The sequence below is a fragment of the Apostichopus japonicus genome, chromosome 20 (genome assembly GCF_037975245.1).
Source record: "Apostichopus japonicus isolate 1M-3 chromosome 20, ASM3797524v1, whole genome shotgun sequence".
Taxonomy (NCBI): domain Eukaryota; kingdom Metazoa; phylum Echinodermata; class Holothuroidea; order Aspidochirotida; family Stichopodidae; genus Apostichopus; species Apostichopus japonicus.
In genome coordinates, this window is record NC_092580.1 from 2,286,424 (window position 1) to 2,303,052 (window position 16,629).

The 16,629-nt window shown below is 36.4% G+C and overlaps 1 protein-coding gene across 9 annotated transcripts in view; it reads right to left on the reverse strand.

The window, feature by feature from the left end:
* The window catches only part of LOC139960817 (pleckstrin homology domain-containing family G member 7-like), a 142,364-nt gene that overhangs the window by 67,390 nt on the left and 58,345 nt on the right, over positions 1 to 16,629 (reverse strand). The window contains exon 1 of one of the 9 annotated variants that reach the window (XM_071959387.1): positions 13,939 to 14,433. The exons of 1 other annotated variant lie outside the window; for it this stretch is intronic. In XM_071959387.1, the coding sequence (XP_071815488.1) occupies positions 13,939 to 13,996 (58 nt within the window). In that variant the 5' untranslated portion in view covers positions 13,997 to 14,433. Of the gene's footprint in view, positions 1 to 5,099; positions 5,942 to 7,657; positions 7,849 to 12,633; positions 13,181 to 13,938; positions 14,434 to 16,629 lie in introns of those variants that run through there. 7 more of the 9 variants (XM_071959396.1, XM_071959392.1, XM_071959391.1 and 4 more) reach the window with 7 other exon arrangements.

The following is a 16,629-nucleotide window of genomic DNA, read 5'->3' on the forward strand; positions in this document are numbered from 1 at the left end:
AGTAATCCATTCATTTGGGCCAATTGGTGCCGTATTTGAAATGTGTCGGGGAGACTTACAATGGATCAATAAACATATAAATCTAGAGTATACATCTTTTTACGAGATACGTCAACATACATTAAAACAACGGTACGACAGTTACAAACAAACTTATTGGCGTATATGCTATACTTGTGCTGCAGTTTGCTACTTGGATACTCCTTATTCGAATAAGAAATAAAATAAATGTCATTTCATCTTTTCCATTTCTCTTAATGAGAGAGTCACAGATTATTTCATCTACAAACAGAAAATTTGTATCCCACAAATTTTATGCAAAATTTCCAATTTAATTTTTAAAATTTATTTGCAGCTGTTTGAAGCTTGGGCTTAATTTCATCAGTTTCTGATGTGAAGTTGGTTGATTACATTAGCCGATTATGTTTTTAGACACATTATCTATCCTATAGCCGTTTAAGTATGATAACACCTGACAAGGTCAGCTCAAAACAATGTATTGCGTCATCGACATAGATCTCCGTGGATTTGATTAGGAAGCCAGGCCCCGCTGTTAACCTTATCATGAAAGATTATGATATTAATAAAGGTAATCATTAGTATATATACGACATTCCAATGACTGATTGAGGCTTTGATCACCATAAACTGATTGTCATAAGGAAATTAACTATAGAGTCTTAACAGTAATGATAGACCAATTTCATTACAATCTTCGTATAGTTTGTCACGTTAGGGGAGACGAGAAAAAATAGTACTGTAGTCTCACTGCTTCCCAGTGTTGTAGTGCCAGGAATAGAGACTGCACTAATGGTAAAACTCGTCCTAGATGGAAAGGAAACCTATGTCATACCATATTAATATAGTTTATATAGTGTCTTTATTGGATTTATTCAAATCTGGACATATGATTATTGACTAGCTCACATATAGTAAGGTGATGCATTTATGAGACAATTGGCCTGCCATGAAGCAAATTAGTTGTCATCTGGGCACAGGGTAAAGGCTGAGAACTTCGTTCCATTCTGCCTCTTACCGATCTGACACTGAATCAGCGGTTCAAATCAACTTTCCATCAGACAATGCTGTTCTGAGAGTAAAATATACAGGTTCTATATATGCTTCTGTGTTTGTTGTTTACTACATATAGATTATGCTTATATAATTTGATTACAACAAGTCAAAAGTCGGGACGTGTCTACAGCTTTGCTGCTACTTGGTAAAACTTGCATCAAATAAGAACAGACTGTCTATACTGCAGTGATCCTCCTATTATAACATATCATCGATCACTGCCACTCAACTCTGACCAGACAAGACAAAACGCCACCGTTATTGTGATAGTATTCACAGAAATGGCGCTACAATTACGATTGCATGCATGGGTTTTTATTTCCAAACAGGGAAGGAGGCATATGGTGGGGTAGTCTGTATTATGCGGTAACTCAGGTACCTCTTTTTTGGGTATTTAATTGGATGTTTTATTTTCAACACACATGATTCAGAAATACAGATATTTCTAGACGAATGTCAACGACGAAACACAAGGCTTGCCATCAGCTGGCTTCATCTAATATCTTCAGAAGAATAGGGTTTCCAAATGAGCTATTGTAAGTTAAACAACCCTTGGGATTTTCTATAACAAGTAAACGTACCTGGGAATTTAATTCATTCTTAATTCTTCGGAGAATTATTCTTATGATATATACGTGTCATGTCTTTATCAGACATAACTGCATTTATGTTTGGCTATAAGCATTGAGCACATACGAAAAAATGTACGGTAAAGGAAATTGACATCTCCACAGAATTCCCATGTATAGAACGCCACTCCTATATAATGTGTATAAATGTTACGTAATGTTATATAACGACCTTAATAGGCAAAGAAGGGAACTTGGATTCGGTTTATGAGTTTGAATTATCTGCCATGGGAAAGCTTATTACTTCAGTGACTGCTGATACTCTATGGTATAGCAGCGTGAACAAAAAGACCTAATCTAGCCCTAAATTCGGCTACCGGCTTAAAAGTCACCCAAAAAAAGAACCTAGGCACGAAAAAAACCAAACAACGAACCGACTTATCCGCTCTCAACCCCAGGCCCTCTTGTATAGAGGCTGTGAATGTGTGATCAACGTCAGGTGTGTATCACGAATCTCCTACAAGGGGAACATTAATGCTACACATGATATTAGCCAATTATGACCGAGAAGCGATAACAGAATGTTGTCTTTAACTTGTCAGTATATCAATACGCGTAACGAATCAAGTCCAGCAATAAGGTTATCTATAGAAAGAACAAAAACCTACCATATTATCGTGTAAATTATTGATGACCAGATTCATTCAAAACAACTTATGAATAATGTAAAAATATGAGAAAAATATAAGGATAAATACTAAATCATTATTTTACTATCTCTGAACATTTAATTGAAATAATTGGGAAAAATCTTGCAACAGATAAGCTTTATACCTCACATTTATGTACTTAGTTGGTTGACCTTACTTAAATTTAAGGGATGACCTTACGAGATACTGCTCATCCCCCCTCCCCTCCCTTGCATGATTCATTAGAGGTGTATAGGTGTAACGATTAATTACTAAATCAAATGTTCCCGAATATTTGAGTGAATTATGTTTACAGTATAAAATATGTCGTGCGTTGAACGTTGTTGGATTGTGCAATTCGATATTCAGTTAATTCAATGAATCTACACTGGCAGAAGTGATTTCAGGATCATTATAATGTGATACGACTACAAAAGAATAATGAATTACAGAAAAATATTGGGAGAGTATTTTTAACTCGAAAAGTAAAACTGCTATAGATTACCGAGATCAAATAAACTAATTTATGTAAAAAAATTATAATACAACATTTTACAATAATTTTTTTTAATAAACATATAAAATAATTTAAGATATTTGGTGTAAATCCGACAGGTAAATACCACTTTGAAAATAAAACTAAAATGTTCTTAAGATGACCACATCTTATAATGATAAAGATGAGTTGCGGTTTGCATTTCGTCTTCTATAATATTTTATCCCATAGAATCTAGCTTTATAATATTGTTTTCCTGCAAATTGCAAGTTTTACCGTCAAGAAAACTTAGCTATGGAAGACATTAAAGATCCTGAGTTGATATCTAAGGCATATCGCTCATAATTATAATCCATCATGAGTCTTTGATGATACCTCCCTGTAATATCGATCTAAACCAGCATCAAAATGATTTTATTCCGCATGGGCATGGTTTGGGGGTGGGGAGGGGTGGGGGGTATGGATAGGAATGATATTTCAAATCTTAAAACTTCTTTGAATAGGCTTTAGTGCGTGAAATATTAAAGGATAACTATGACAAGACAACAACTTTAAACAGGCAAATCCACAGTTTCCCTACCGATCGAAGTTGTCCTTCATTACGATAAAGTTTAGTTATATGCAGTGTCTACTCTTCCTGAATAACCTACAAATGCTATTCGCATTACTGATAGTACCGACTCGCAACTTACAATTCTCAGATATATAGACTGCATATGATTATGTTTGGTATATACTACTCTTATTCGCAACAGCAACAAACGAAGTTGTATATGTGTGCGCAGAATGGGTACAAATTTGTAGGCATGTTATTACATTACTCATTAACTCCAATAAATTTAAACCAAAGAAAAACACCCCGTAATATTACTTTCACATCTTACAATGAAAATATCCGAATAAACCATGACAGCGACGCTATAACCACTGCTTAAACTTTGGTTGTCAATTTTCTTTTTTAGAGGGGTGGGGGTGGGGGTGGGGGGGGGGTGGGGGGGGGGGCGGGTGAACAAACAGGTGAACAATTATATGCTGTTTCCCTTGAATGCAATAAGAGCATAACCACAGTAATGGCTGTCATATATCGACAATGGAACGAAGAGCTCACTTGTGATTGCCAAAAAAAGTCAAAAGCTAAAGGAAAGTGTCAATAATGCTTGGATTAATCTCTGGGGTTAATTGGTGGGATTAGGGTCGAGGAATCTCACGCTGACTATAGAGCACTTCAAGTCAACCAGTAGGTGGTGCATTCAGCAAACAGCTTGATATGGCTTAATTCAGAATGACTCATCGATAGATTGATAGATAGATAGATAGATAGATAGATAGATAAAGAGGCATGTAGTCAAACAGCTCTGGAAGTTCAGATCATATCACACATATATCTGAAGGGTTTTTGAACATACATTATAAGGTTTCTACTCTTTGCACATGAGCTAACATAAATGAAACAAAGATTACCTATAGATGTGACCTTAACATTTAATAACACATGGGATGGAGGAGGAATTTTGATCAATTTTATATAATGTATAATTGGTTTCATGGGAATATTATTTATGAGAATATTGCCCTGATATGATCCACTTTTCAAGAAAGAGATATGTCAGTAATAAAATCCTGCCTCAAGATATACCAAAGCGATTTAACTATTATAATATGAAAATAGTTTGAATTTTGTAAAGCTATACAGAAACTTATGTAGTGTTAACCAGTTACTTTTTAAGAAAAAGTCGCCCAGGAAAGAACCTGGGCACGAAAACCAAACTACCAAACGACTGATCCGTTAACCAGTTTCAGCAAGATGCTCATTCAACGATAGAAATACAAGGACTGAAGGAGTTTCAATGTCAGATTTTATTTTCTATACTCCAACTTCCTTACGCGGTAGACCCCCACACAATGTTTCTAATCTCAATATAGTGCCTAGTCAAGTTGGATACACACCGTTGGTTGTTTATATTTTCGCATTATAATCTGTAATAATTTAAAGTTACCCTTTTCCCGATCTATAACTTTAACTAACATAAAACTGTAGTTCACGTCTGAATGAGGGAACCAGACCGAAACATTGCCTCTCTTTGTTCGAGGAATTTACTGTGTAGATATGACATACAATCATGCCGTATATCATATTAGTGAGTTGAAACATACCTCAATAAAACCATGACGAAGATTAATTGGGGAGGGTGGGGTGGGGGGGAGGGGGTGTACTTTTCTACATCTGAAGTAACATTCTTTTTACAAAACAGTATGTATGATATTACTTACCGTCGCCTGACCTATGTTGTTCTTTGCCTATGTTGTTACCGAATGAGTGAACATGTTGCATCCGATGCAACAATTTCAACATGATCATCTTGATTGCGTTATCTTTCAATATCAACAATAAAACAAAGATAATTCACGGAAGTAACTTGGTAGAAAATAGAGCGTCCGATCAAAAAGTACTAATGTAGTTCTTTTCCATTCAAACTATTCCTCACAAATTCCTTATCATTAGACATTCATTGTTCACAGAGTTTGGAACGAAAGTGAAGCTATGGCATCATATCCATAACAAATACGTCGATTTAAGCATTTTCCCTTTGAACACATATTGCAACAAATTTATTCCTCCAGATATGACTAGTTGGTTAACCGATACTCCATACTCAGTTTACTACAGTCAAGAGTAACTACATCATATATAGCCTAGTCCATTTAAATCCTCATTTAACCGTGAGTATATTTTCCGTCCATCGACAAAAAACTTCGTTGTAGAACTGGTACCGCCGACTGAGATAAGTTTGAATACCTTACAGTTTAAAGAACGCTTCTCCATGCGTAACCTGATGAAAAGTATTAAACTATTCTCTAAGTATGCAGAGATGACACCTCCCGCATGGACGATCACGTCATTGAAGATGCTTACATGCACTCACTACTGAGTAGGTCAAACACATAGTGGAGAAACAGTTATAAAACGCGATAGCCGTTTCACATGACTAAAAGAATTTGCTGTTGTCTGGAGGTAACTGATCAGATATCCGAACCTATTTTAAGAAACAATTCATTAGCACAATCTCAGGGTAGCAAAAGGTCTCAATTTTCTCTCAATGTCCTATGTATTTGATCACTCAGGACATTCCGCTATGTACAAACCAATAAGTAAGATCGCTCGCTTCTTGATGTTTGTCATGTTACATCAGCAACAAACATGTAACGGTATATATATATATCCACACGCAAATATAGGTGGTTACATCGGCAGAAAGCTAGGCTATCACGGGTTTCGTGATAGTCGCTAACACTGTCAGCGAATATGAGTTACTATGAGTGATATTTGTTTATACATGTTCCTTGTTTAATCTACAGGAAGTAAATATCTCTTAGTTGCCTCTCATTTCCAGTGTCTGGGTTTTTGATTCAGTAGCACTTCCAAATAAACAGCTTGATTGGTCGTGACATGCCGCAGTTTTAGCGGCTTTAAGTTCTATTATTCTGTCTCCGTTTGGCTGGTGACAGCCAAATCGCTTCAGAGACCTTTTTGTGACATAGATTCCAGTCACAAGGGGTTCTTTTCAGCCCAAGGACAAAAGGTATTTGTAAGATGGGTCAGAGAAATTTACTTGCTGTCTACTGCATTCATGTAATTCAGCAGCGTTTCTTGTATGAAATTCTTATGAAACTGCTTACAAACAGGGCCGGAACGAGGATGATTTATGCTCATTTTAACCTTTCGTGTTGTGTTCTAATTCTCTGATCAGAAGACAGACTTGTTTAAGTAAATCATATACAACAAACAAACCGACACCGGTGCGTAACAATCAAACAAACAAAACATTTATGCCTTTCCTTGAAGTTTCCAAACTTAAATAAATATACAGTGATCTGATTAATATACTAGTTTAACTTTCACTACTGTCTGGTATTCTGATTTTCCACGTCAATTTCAGTGCCATCTTGCCCCTTGTTTTTGTTTTGCTTCGATGCGACCTTACCTTACTAAGGCCGAGTTTCTATAGATATTACACAATTACGCAGACTACGAATAGGCTTACCTATAATATTTACGTCATATTTTTTCCCAGAATTTTTTTTTCTCGGAAAGATGAATACCAGATTAAAGACTATTAAAACCCATTGTGTCTAGCAACTTGTTGTTGTTTAGGATAAACAGTCATTGAAAATATTTAAACGCAGGAAAAAAAAACGGGTGTCTTATTCGACGTGATAGCTCATTAATGAAGAAACTTACCACAAAACGCATAATTTAATGAAATACAATTATTAAAGCCTTTACGTGACAATAGGCATCAAATGAAATTTTATGAAGGAAACATCACAAAGTTACGTAGAATATAAATGATTGAAATTATTTTAAAGAACATTAAATAATTTTATTAATATTATTGTCTAAATTAATAAAAACATGATTTTGTCATTCATTCGTTACTAACGTGTTATTTAAACATTTAGTAGTAAATGTGAAAGAAACGTATACTCACTGCAATGTAAGTTCTGACCTTCCTTTGATTATTTTGACACAACCAAATGTAAACATATGACCTTTGACCGATGATTCTGTCATCAGAGCTAATAGTTAAAACCCAGGTTAAAAACAAGACAACCACAGTCTAAGAAACAGACACTCCTATCAGAGGTTAGGACACTAATTTTGCCTGTCTCATGTTCGTATATGGTTGCAGTCTTAATTAGTTTCGGTCACCGAACCAATCTTTTTATTCTCTCTGGTTCTTAAATATAACTTATTCATTACGGGAAATGGAATAAAAGTTCCCTAATGAATAAGTAAACTGTTGACAAGGATTCAAAGGTCTACTTACGCATTGATTAGTTGTGATTACTTAAGCGAGCTAACTGGATCGCATTGAGTGATTTACTAAAGCTGTATTAACCAAGTGAAAAGGGGTGAACGGTTTTGGTTTTCACATTGATGGCATGAATAATTATCTTTCAAACTGACATAAAAGGTGAATGATCAACGACCAAGGTAAATTTGTAATAGATCTAACCTCATCGCAACAAGATATCTTTCTCGACAACAATTGAAGAGTTTAGACGCAGTGTTACTGGTAGTAATTCTAGGAATAAAAGACACGTGACCTGGTCACATGATACCGGGTTTGACATTTCAACATTCTATTGCAGACTTGATGAACGCCGTGTCGACATATAATATTTTGTTTAATCTTCCTTGCATAGTTTGATAGATGTGGCTATAAAGTGTTGCTGGTATATAATTAAATAATCAAATTACGAGTTGTCAGAAAATTGAAATATGTTTTTATGCATCTTTGGAGGTGAAGGTTGGATGATCTTGGAATATTAATGATAAGTTGATGGGGGTATTGATGATATTAACTGTATTGATATCGTGAACAACACTGCAAACCAACTGTTGTTTAAATCATTACTTGATTTATGTATAAAACATATAGGCAAATAACATTACCGTATACGGCCGATGGACACAACGAGACATGTTGCATGTTTACAATAACCCTCCACCCCTCCCCCCCCCACACACACAATCAAACCAGGACCTTAAATTAATGCTAGCTCTGTTTTGTAATGCATTTTGCAGATACAATTGATGGACTTCAAAGTATTCTGGGGATATCTGGGCTGTTCGAGCTCAAGTCAGTTGTTGCTATTAATTGTTCAAATGCCAAAATTTGAGTTTCCCTCCCCTGGTATAATATCAGGCGTAAGAAGATGCCTTTTCACTTGAAGTCCTTCGAATTTGCGGAGAAGTTTTGAAAGAACTTTCCAACGGAAAAGTCCGAGAGGGGCCGGAAGTCAAAATCTGGGAGAGAGACAAAAAGCTCTCAGTGTTTGCGTGTGTCTGGTATGCGAATTTATGTCAAACCTCTGCCAAAGTGATGTTTGCTGTAACTTCAAGTGAAAGCTTGATTTGTAGTCTGGCAGACGTCTTTAACAGAAAGAGTATTTTAAGTAACCTAGATATGTGACAACTATTGTAAATGAGGTTAAAGTTCACGGGGTTAAATATAATTTGTATAATTTGTATCGCAAAAATATCTTCCACCACAGCGTGCCGTGATATGGACTTGGGCCTTGAAGACCTTCAGCAAAGGTCACAGGTCGGAGGTCAAAGAAAGCTAAACGTGATTTTTGCTATGATTACAAGGAGAAATGCTGAATGGAGGTGTAACCTTGACAAGTTCAATATTGTGAAAATACATGGGAACCATGGCAACTGAGGTCAAAACTCAAGGGAGTAAAATGACGTGAAAAGGTTATTTTGTTCAGTGGCGAGTTCATGAAGGGTGTGAATGTAAATGATGTGGCTCATAATGAACTGTTAATGTAAGGATGGTTGCGTACAGATACGTAGCTCAGTAAATTGCCCTCTAGCTTTAGTTGGAAATTCAATACAGACTATAGCTTTAAACTTGTGCTCTGCTCACGATAAGGTACGAGATTTGAGATGTATAGGCTACAACTTTAAAACGCAAAAGCTATTGTTAGGCCTGTATGTAGAGACATAAAATGTAATGACATGATATACACTAGAAGAATAGTACTACCTGATGTTGGTTCCATCGTGCAGGGATACTGTATCGTGCAGATTGAATTATTACCGTCCATACTACATGTACGCCCTCGCAAAACTCCGTCTTAAAAGTTGGTATATTATGAAATGTATTTCGGGTAGTCTATTATTATTCTTGTAATACCGAGCTGACTCTATGATAGTTCAAAGTAATCAAGCTGAAACGGTTATCACAGGGCGGAGATATATATAATAGATCGATATATGTAAAAACAAACATGTTTGTAAGCCCGCGTCGCCTGGTTATGTACTCAGATTGGACATGTGATATCTATTTTGTATTCCTTTTCCTTCTGGTCAAATCTTTGTTATATTGACACAGTATTAATCAGGTTCAAGGTACGTATTACTCTGCATTGGAAGTATAAACAGAAGTTCATAATCACAGCAGTAATTGCTTCCTTCTACATTTAACCGAATCACATGGAGAACGTATCATAGGCCTATATACGCACTATAGGGTTGAAGAAATAACATAAACACCTAATATAAGAATTCAATCTTAAAAGTCGGTCTTTTTATTTGGATAGGAATGGTTGACATAACTATGTATTTATTTAACGTTGATTCAGTAGGGTCAGACACTGATGAGAAGTATGACTTGAGATGGAGTTAAAGCGGGACAGTCCTCATTATACGTACAGAAGTCACATTAACCGACCAATCGACTAACTGGCAAGATCACGTCATCGATCTGCGCATGCTTATTGAGCGGAGATTGTGGGAGCGCTCGCTTTGACGGTAGCTAACTTCTACCACAAAGGCCGCTGTCCCATACGCTTTGTATGTTCTCGCTACAACCATGATTGTACAGGGGCGGATGCAGGATTTTTGACAGGGGGGGGGGGGGTCTGACTGGTCCAGCCGCGCCTGATCGAAAGACTATCTAAGCGGAGCGCCACCATCAGTTGGCGCGGAGCGTACCAGAAAATTTTTGGCTTTACAAACCCCCCCTCAGATGGCCGGAAACGGCACTTCCCGAGTATTCTAAGCTGCATGTACCTAGCCTGAAAATATGGATCTCATGTCTGCAATTTCTCAATTGATGAGAAAAAAACAATCTATGAAATATGGTAATACATATCAGATGAGTTGAGATGATACAAAAATCATAATGCCTTTAGCCACCAATCCCCCTCCCGTTCCGTCACCACTGTTTGATGCAGGGCCGGATCCAGGATTCTGGAAGGGTGAGGGGTTTGGCCTCCAGTGATCCTAGGGTCTAAGGGGAGTGGGTTTCCCTCTATCCATTGTGAAATTCTTGGATATTTAAGTACAACAGGGAACCCCCTTCAATTTAGCCATTCAAAGCACCTACAAAACCTCACTCGAAATGTATCTGCATCAGTACGAGTTAGCTAGTTTTATTGATGATCTATTCATGGTAGATTGGAGAGAACAAACGCCGTGGATGTTTCTCAATGAACTTTCGGACCACTTCGTCAGTGTCGATATGAGTGTTATAATACGTGTTCATGAGAACAAGAGCTGTGAGACGTTCCTTGCCCATTGTTGATCGGAGAACAGTTTTATGCCTTCTCACCGCAGAAAACGATCTCTCATGAAGAATTCGTCGGCGCATCCTATGCAGCCTACCGCTCTGTCACCTCACCGCCCAAAACAATTCGAACACCACCTCAATTTTGAAACTTTTCGGTCTGAAAAATGAGATTTTTAGGCATTTTTTGTACGTGTAGCACGCGTGCACACTATAGTTCATTTGACGGAAAAGACACACCTGGCTGACTTGTAAGGATAACCGCCCTTCTGACGTCCTACATGTTTAAAATTGGCGTTTAATTTAATTATTTTTTCTCTCTCTCTTTTTTTCTCTCTCTTTTTTTTTCTCTTTTTTTTTTCGGCCAAGAGCAGGGGGGGTCCGGACCCCCTGGACCCCCCTGGATCCGCGCCTGTTGTATTTGCTACAATCTCCACTGGTAGAATGCTGATAGCATGTTTCAATAACTATTGCTGCATGTCCTGTTGTAGACGAGACACATCGGACACAATGTCCCCATTATTTAGAAAAATAGAACGGGTCTCGAAGAAATGATGGCGCTATTTGAGTAAAACGAACGATTCATTTCAGAAAAAGGAAATGAAGAACAGTCGTATGAAAATATACATGAACCATAACATCATTTGCGAGACGAGGAGCGGCGGAGGGGAGGGCGGGGAGGAGGAAGGGGGGTTACTGGTTGGGAACATTTGCAATGTGAAACTAGTAGGAACAAGTTAACTATACATTATTACTGCAGACAGGTCTATCATCACGATTTTTCATTAACACTTAGCCTAGATGAACCAAACTGCTTCGATATATATATAGGCCTAGCCTACCTCAGTCATAGGCCTACACTCCGCCTCAGCTGTGCTTTTTAGCAATTGCAGCAAACAGGGTGGGTGTAAATACTTCCCTTGACCCTCGACCCCCTCCCTCGATTCCTATCCCGTTAATTATTGGAAATACGGGAGAAAGGACAACGGGGTAGCCAAAAAGTCATCCCCGTTTTGAATAACAGACTGATAAGTCTACCCTATTTTTTAAATGAAATTGAGGATAAATGAAATTAAATAGTCTTAAAATAGAACAAAAATCCATCTGGGAGAGGATATAAGATATTAATGGGCTCATTTGGACTCTAGTAAATAGAGGACACAAATAACCCCCGGGTAGGCTGGGGGTGGGGGAGTCTATTAAAAATGGTAGACCAATCTTTACAACTGTTGACATATGGCATAATACCCACTAATGATGAAACCAGCATTGGAACGTGCTAAAGTAAAGCGTGTAGAAATAATTACAAATATCAACAAATGAATCATTTTATCAAACAAATTGTTCGAAAAGACGAGTGGCTGAAACAGGTTGAGTTTGCAGTTTCATATTCTTCGGCAAAATATTCAACAGAAACTTTGTTGTTAGACCACTTTTTTGTACGCAAGTCACAACATGGTTTTTTTCTGTCAGTATTGAGAATGCCTGTTGTCGTTAACGAACAGCTAACTTAAAGACAGAGCATCAAATAATATAAATGATTTTAGTACTCTGAGGGATAACAGGGGCAAAACTGTTGCTTAAATAAGGCAAAATTAACTTCATTACAACAATAATATGTAAGTTTGTTGAATTAAACTTAAGACATGCTGAACGATCTGAAAAGTTGATTAAACTCTAACTGCCTATAAACAATCGGAATTCTCTATTATGTATACGCCTACCATGTTGAAAGGCAGCATTGATGATCCTGTGTGTAGGCCTACCAGCCTACCGCACAGTCGATGGAATCACCGAGCGTGGTATTGCTGAGACTATAATGTGATTGTATGCGTGCACAAGGACAAACCAAAACTAAATGAAACCTACACAGATATGCAGGTAGGTTATATCTGTTGACAACCCGGACCCATATCCATTTCTTGAATATTAAAGGTTACAAAATGTTACATTAGACAAGGAGACATACTGAAAATTATAAAAGTAACAAGAAAAGAGACTAAACGAGATTAAACGAGCCAAGAACTGTCTTCACTCTCTGTTAATCAATATAGGCTCGATTTGATATTACCTATATTCAATATCTAAACGATCTAATCAATAGTATAGCAAACTATTATCTCGATGTATCCATATATGATATTTGAACAATTCATTTATCTATCAATATCATGATTATTGCAACAGTCTATTCCGCTACCTCATCAGTTATCGATAAGTCGGTGGATATTAGCTATAATTAATATAGCCGCACTCTAATCAGCTATAACAATACAAGTTATTTCGATTTGTCAATATTTAAATGTTGTAATATTGATGTAGTATAAATGTTATGTAACAAGTCGATGAGCAGGTTACTCAATATTACTTTGTATTGATAGCCAATTAATGGTTCAATGTATATCCATAGTTCAATAAGCAATATCTTACTGTCCAAAACGACACTATGATAATAATCTGGAATCGGATTGATTAACAACAGTTCAGTCACAGGTTTTACACACGGCAAAGCCCTGCCCTGTTGAGGTGGGATGGAGACATTTTAAACTTACTTAGAATATTGCTGCACTAATGAAGGAGAAATTCCTTCTTAGAACTGTGGTGTTTTATAAGACCTTTCAATGAACTTTGTGCGACATTCTTAGAACTGTGGTGTTATATAAGACATTTCAATGAACTTTGCAACATTACATGCAATATAGTGTCTTAGCATGTCCCGTACATTGGCACACCCGTCATGACCCCATTTTGAAAGATGGGGAATGTTAGCCGAGATGCTGTAAAGATCACGATGTGCAAGTTAAGAACATATTCATGTGCTAGTTTTTAAATTGCTGAGAATTATCCTTAATAATTATTAACTATATATCTACGACAAAACTCAACACGGGAGAGAACGAATGTTTGGATAAACACGTGACGTAACTATAGATATACCACGTTGTATGCTGTATTACACACTTGATGATAACATAGTTTTAGAGAGAGAGTAAATATTCCTTCAAGTTTCGTAATCCAAACTGTCTTACCTTCATCGGAAACCGGTCGACATCGTCTACGCTTTCGTTTAAATATCCGAGGAAACATTTTGTTACACAAAGCCAGCTTGATAGTCTAACGATAGATACAATACCAATGATGTGATTGTCAGTTAAGGATCCCATAAGCTCATCATCATTGTATATACGTTGAAGAAAGCTTATATCTTGACAATCACTAACAGTTCTGACAAAGACCCTACACGGAAACGATAACTGTTGTAGTTTGATATTAAGGTGAGGGTAACAAGTACAATGTGTATAGCTTATAATGATGAAATGATCAGTTCCTAGAGATGGTAATTAGCAAGTACTGGAATGTTCCTTGCAAAGCAGAAATACATTATAACTGTCAACGGTACTGAAGAAGATGATATGTAAACAGTACGTTATACTTTCATATAAAGGTGATTTGATTAAACATTTACACATCATCATCTTCAAGGCATTGTACTCAATCTTAAATTAACTTCCACATATTGAATTAAAGAGGACATTGTAAGAACAAACACTATGCCTGAAACAGTATTGTTGCATACTACACAACAGGATTTAAGACACAGTCTTATAAGCAACACGTATAACCGAAAGAAGTATGATGTGATAATAATTGGTAGACACCGTTAACTTCAAACCAACTTATTATCGCTGTGAGGCTTAATTGTAAGGGTGTCCGTTATATTATATTTACTCTAAGTGTGGTAAACACTGGATTACAAAACAAAACGTATGAATTAAATAAGCAAATGTTTAACATGCAGCAGTTTAGAGACAATATGACTTTGCAGTCTAGGACCTGTAGGGCTGGTTCTCTTGAACACGATTGGTTGATTTACAACTAATCAATTAATGGAGTCTCATTTATGAGGTCAACGGAACAGAGATGGAAATTTATATTGACATGTCCTACCATACAAGTTATGATAGCTGATGTTTTGAACAACCATAGAACATGCCAAATTCTATATTATGGCTGTTTACTGCACTAGAACCAGTTTCTATAAGATTTAATTATAAGACTTAATTACCGTCAATCACATTGATTTTGACTACATCAGTAATTTCATTTACACAATCTTCAACATTTCTGCTTAAAAAAAGATAATAATGACTGTCAACATGCAAAAAGAAAAGAGGGTCACATGAATAGATTTTATGCCAGTTTTGAGTGACCATAAATTATAATTTACTCTCATAGTGATGTGATACCCAGAAACCCTAAGAATAAAATATTCCTTTAGCATAGGCCATTTAAGACCACTTTATGCCTTTGAAGAGTGGATTGGAAACAAATCAAAACAACGATGATTGAAAAGGTTTCCAGTTTGGTGATCACCACTACTAGCATCAATTTCTATAGGCTATGGTGTCATACGAAAAGTACAAAAATACCATGAGCGGCCAATTATTGTCAGCTATACTGTCAAGGGTAGCTGACATATACCTAGCTATTACAAAGATACTGAAATGTGTTACAAACCATACTTGCTTTTGCATTTCATCTGTGTTGATTTAATGAGAATAATTATGGAGTTTGCTGCACAGAAATTAATTTCGCGAAGAGAACAATGCTATAGAGCTAAGTGATGGCGCTGTTTCATTTTAGCACACATTACCTTCCATCAAAATATGTGAGGGAGATTGATGAAGCAATAATCGTTGATCGACTAATTTTCTGACTGGTAACCTGGAGAGGTATAAATCCACCCAGTTTGGACAATGTTTTCTATACTGTAGTGTCATGTCCCGCTTTCAGAGCACTCGTATTGTCAGTACGAGCAGTATGGATATCATGTTTCTATCAGATCAAGGTTAGGAACTGTTTGTACTGTCAATACCAGTGCTTTGAGAGCATGATATTAGAGTACAGTTTAGAGAGGTATTAGCATTAGGAAATTGTACCAACTGGATGTATAGTTCAGACTCACAATTGAATATTCATGATGAGTACTGTCTTGAGTACAGTAATTCAGTTTAAGTTAGAACCTCACGAAGCTGTTGGTTGGAACACGAGTTGCATTAAGGGATAAAAGAGGGCGCTGTACAAGAATAGCTTGAACTGAAATACACGTCTTCCTTTTCATTTGTATCTGAAAATAAAGATATTAATGCAAAAGTGAAACATATCATTACGTCATGCTTACGTGATTTATTTAATTCATAGTGAAACATCATTAATTCATTCTTATGTGACTTATTTGATTCATCGTGGGTGGAACATATCATTACGTCATTGTAAAGTGATTTAATTTATTCATAGTGAAACATATCATTTACGTCACTCTTACGTGATTTAATTAATTCATCGTGAGTGGAACATATCATTACGTCATTGTAAAGTGATTTAATTTATTCATAGTGAAACATATCATTTACGTCACTCTTACGTGATTTAATTAATTCATCGTGAGTGGAACATATCATTACGTCATTCTTAAGTGATTTAATTAATACATAGTGAAGTATGTCATTACGTCTGTCTCAGATTCTTTGTAGATCATTAATAATCAACCTATAGCATTTATTGTTGTGTGTCAATTATAAGCACGCCACTAATTTTATCTGTCTTCTGCATGTACATGTGTGCAGTTTACTTGAAAATGATAAGGACATTAACTAATATTAAATACATAGAACGTTACGGCAACAACCAAGGCACGGTGTTTCATTAATTGATAAGTT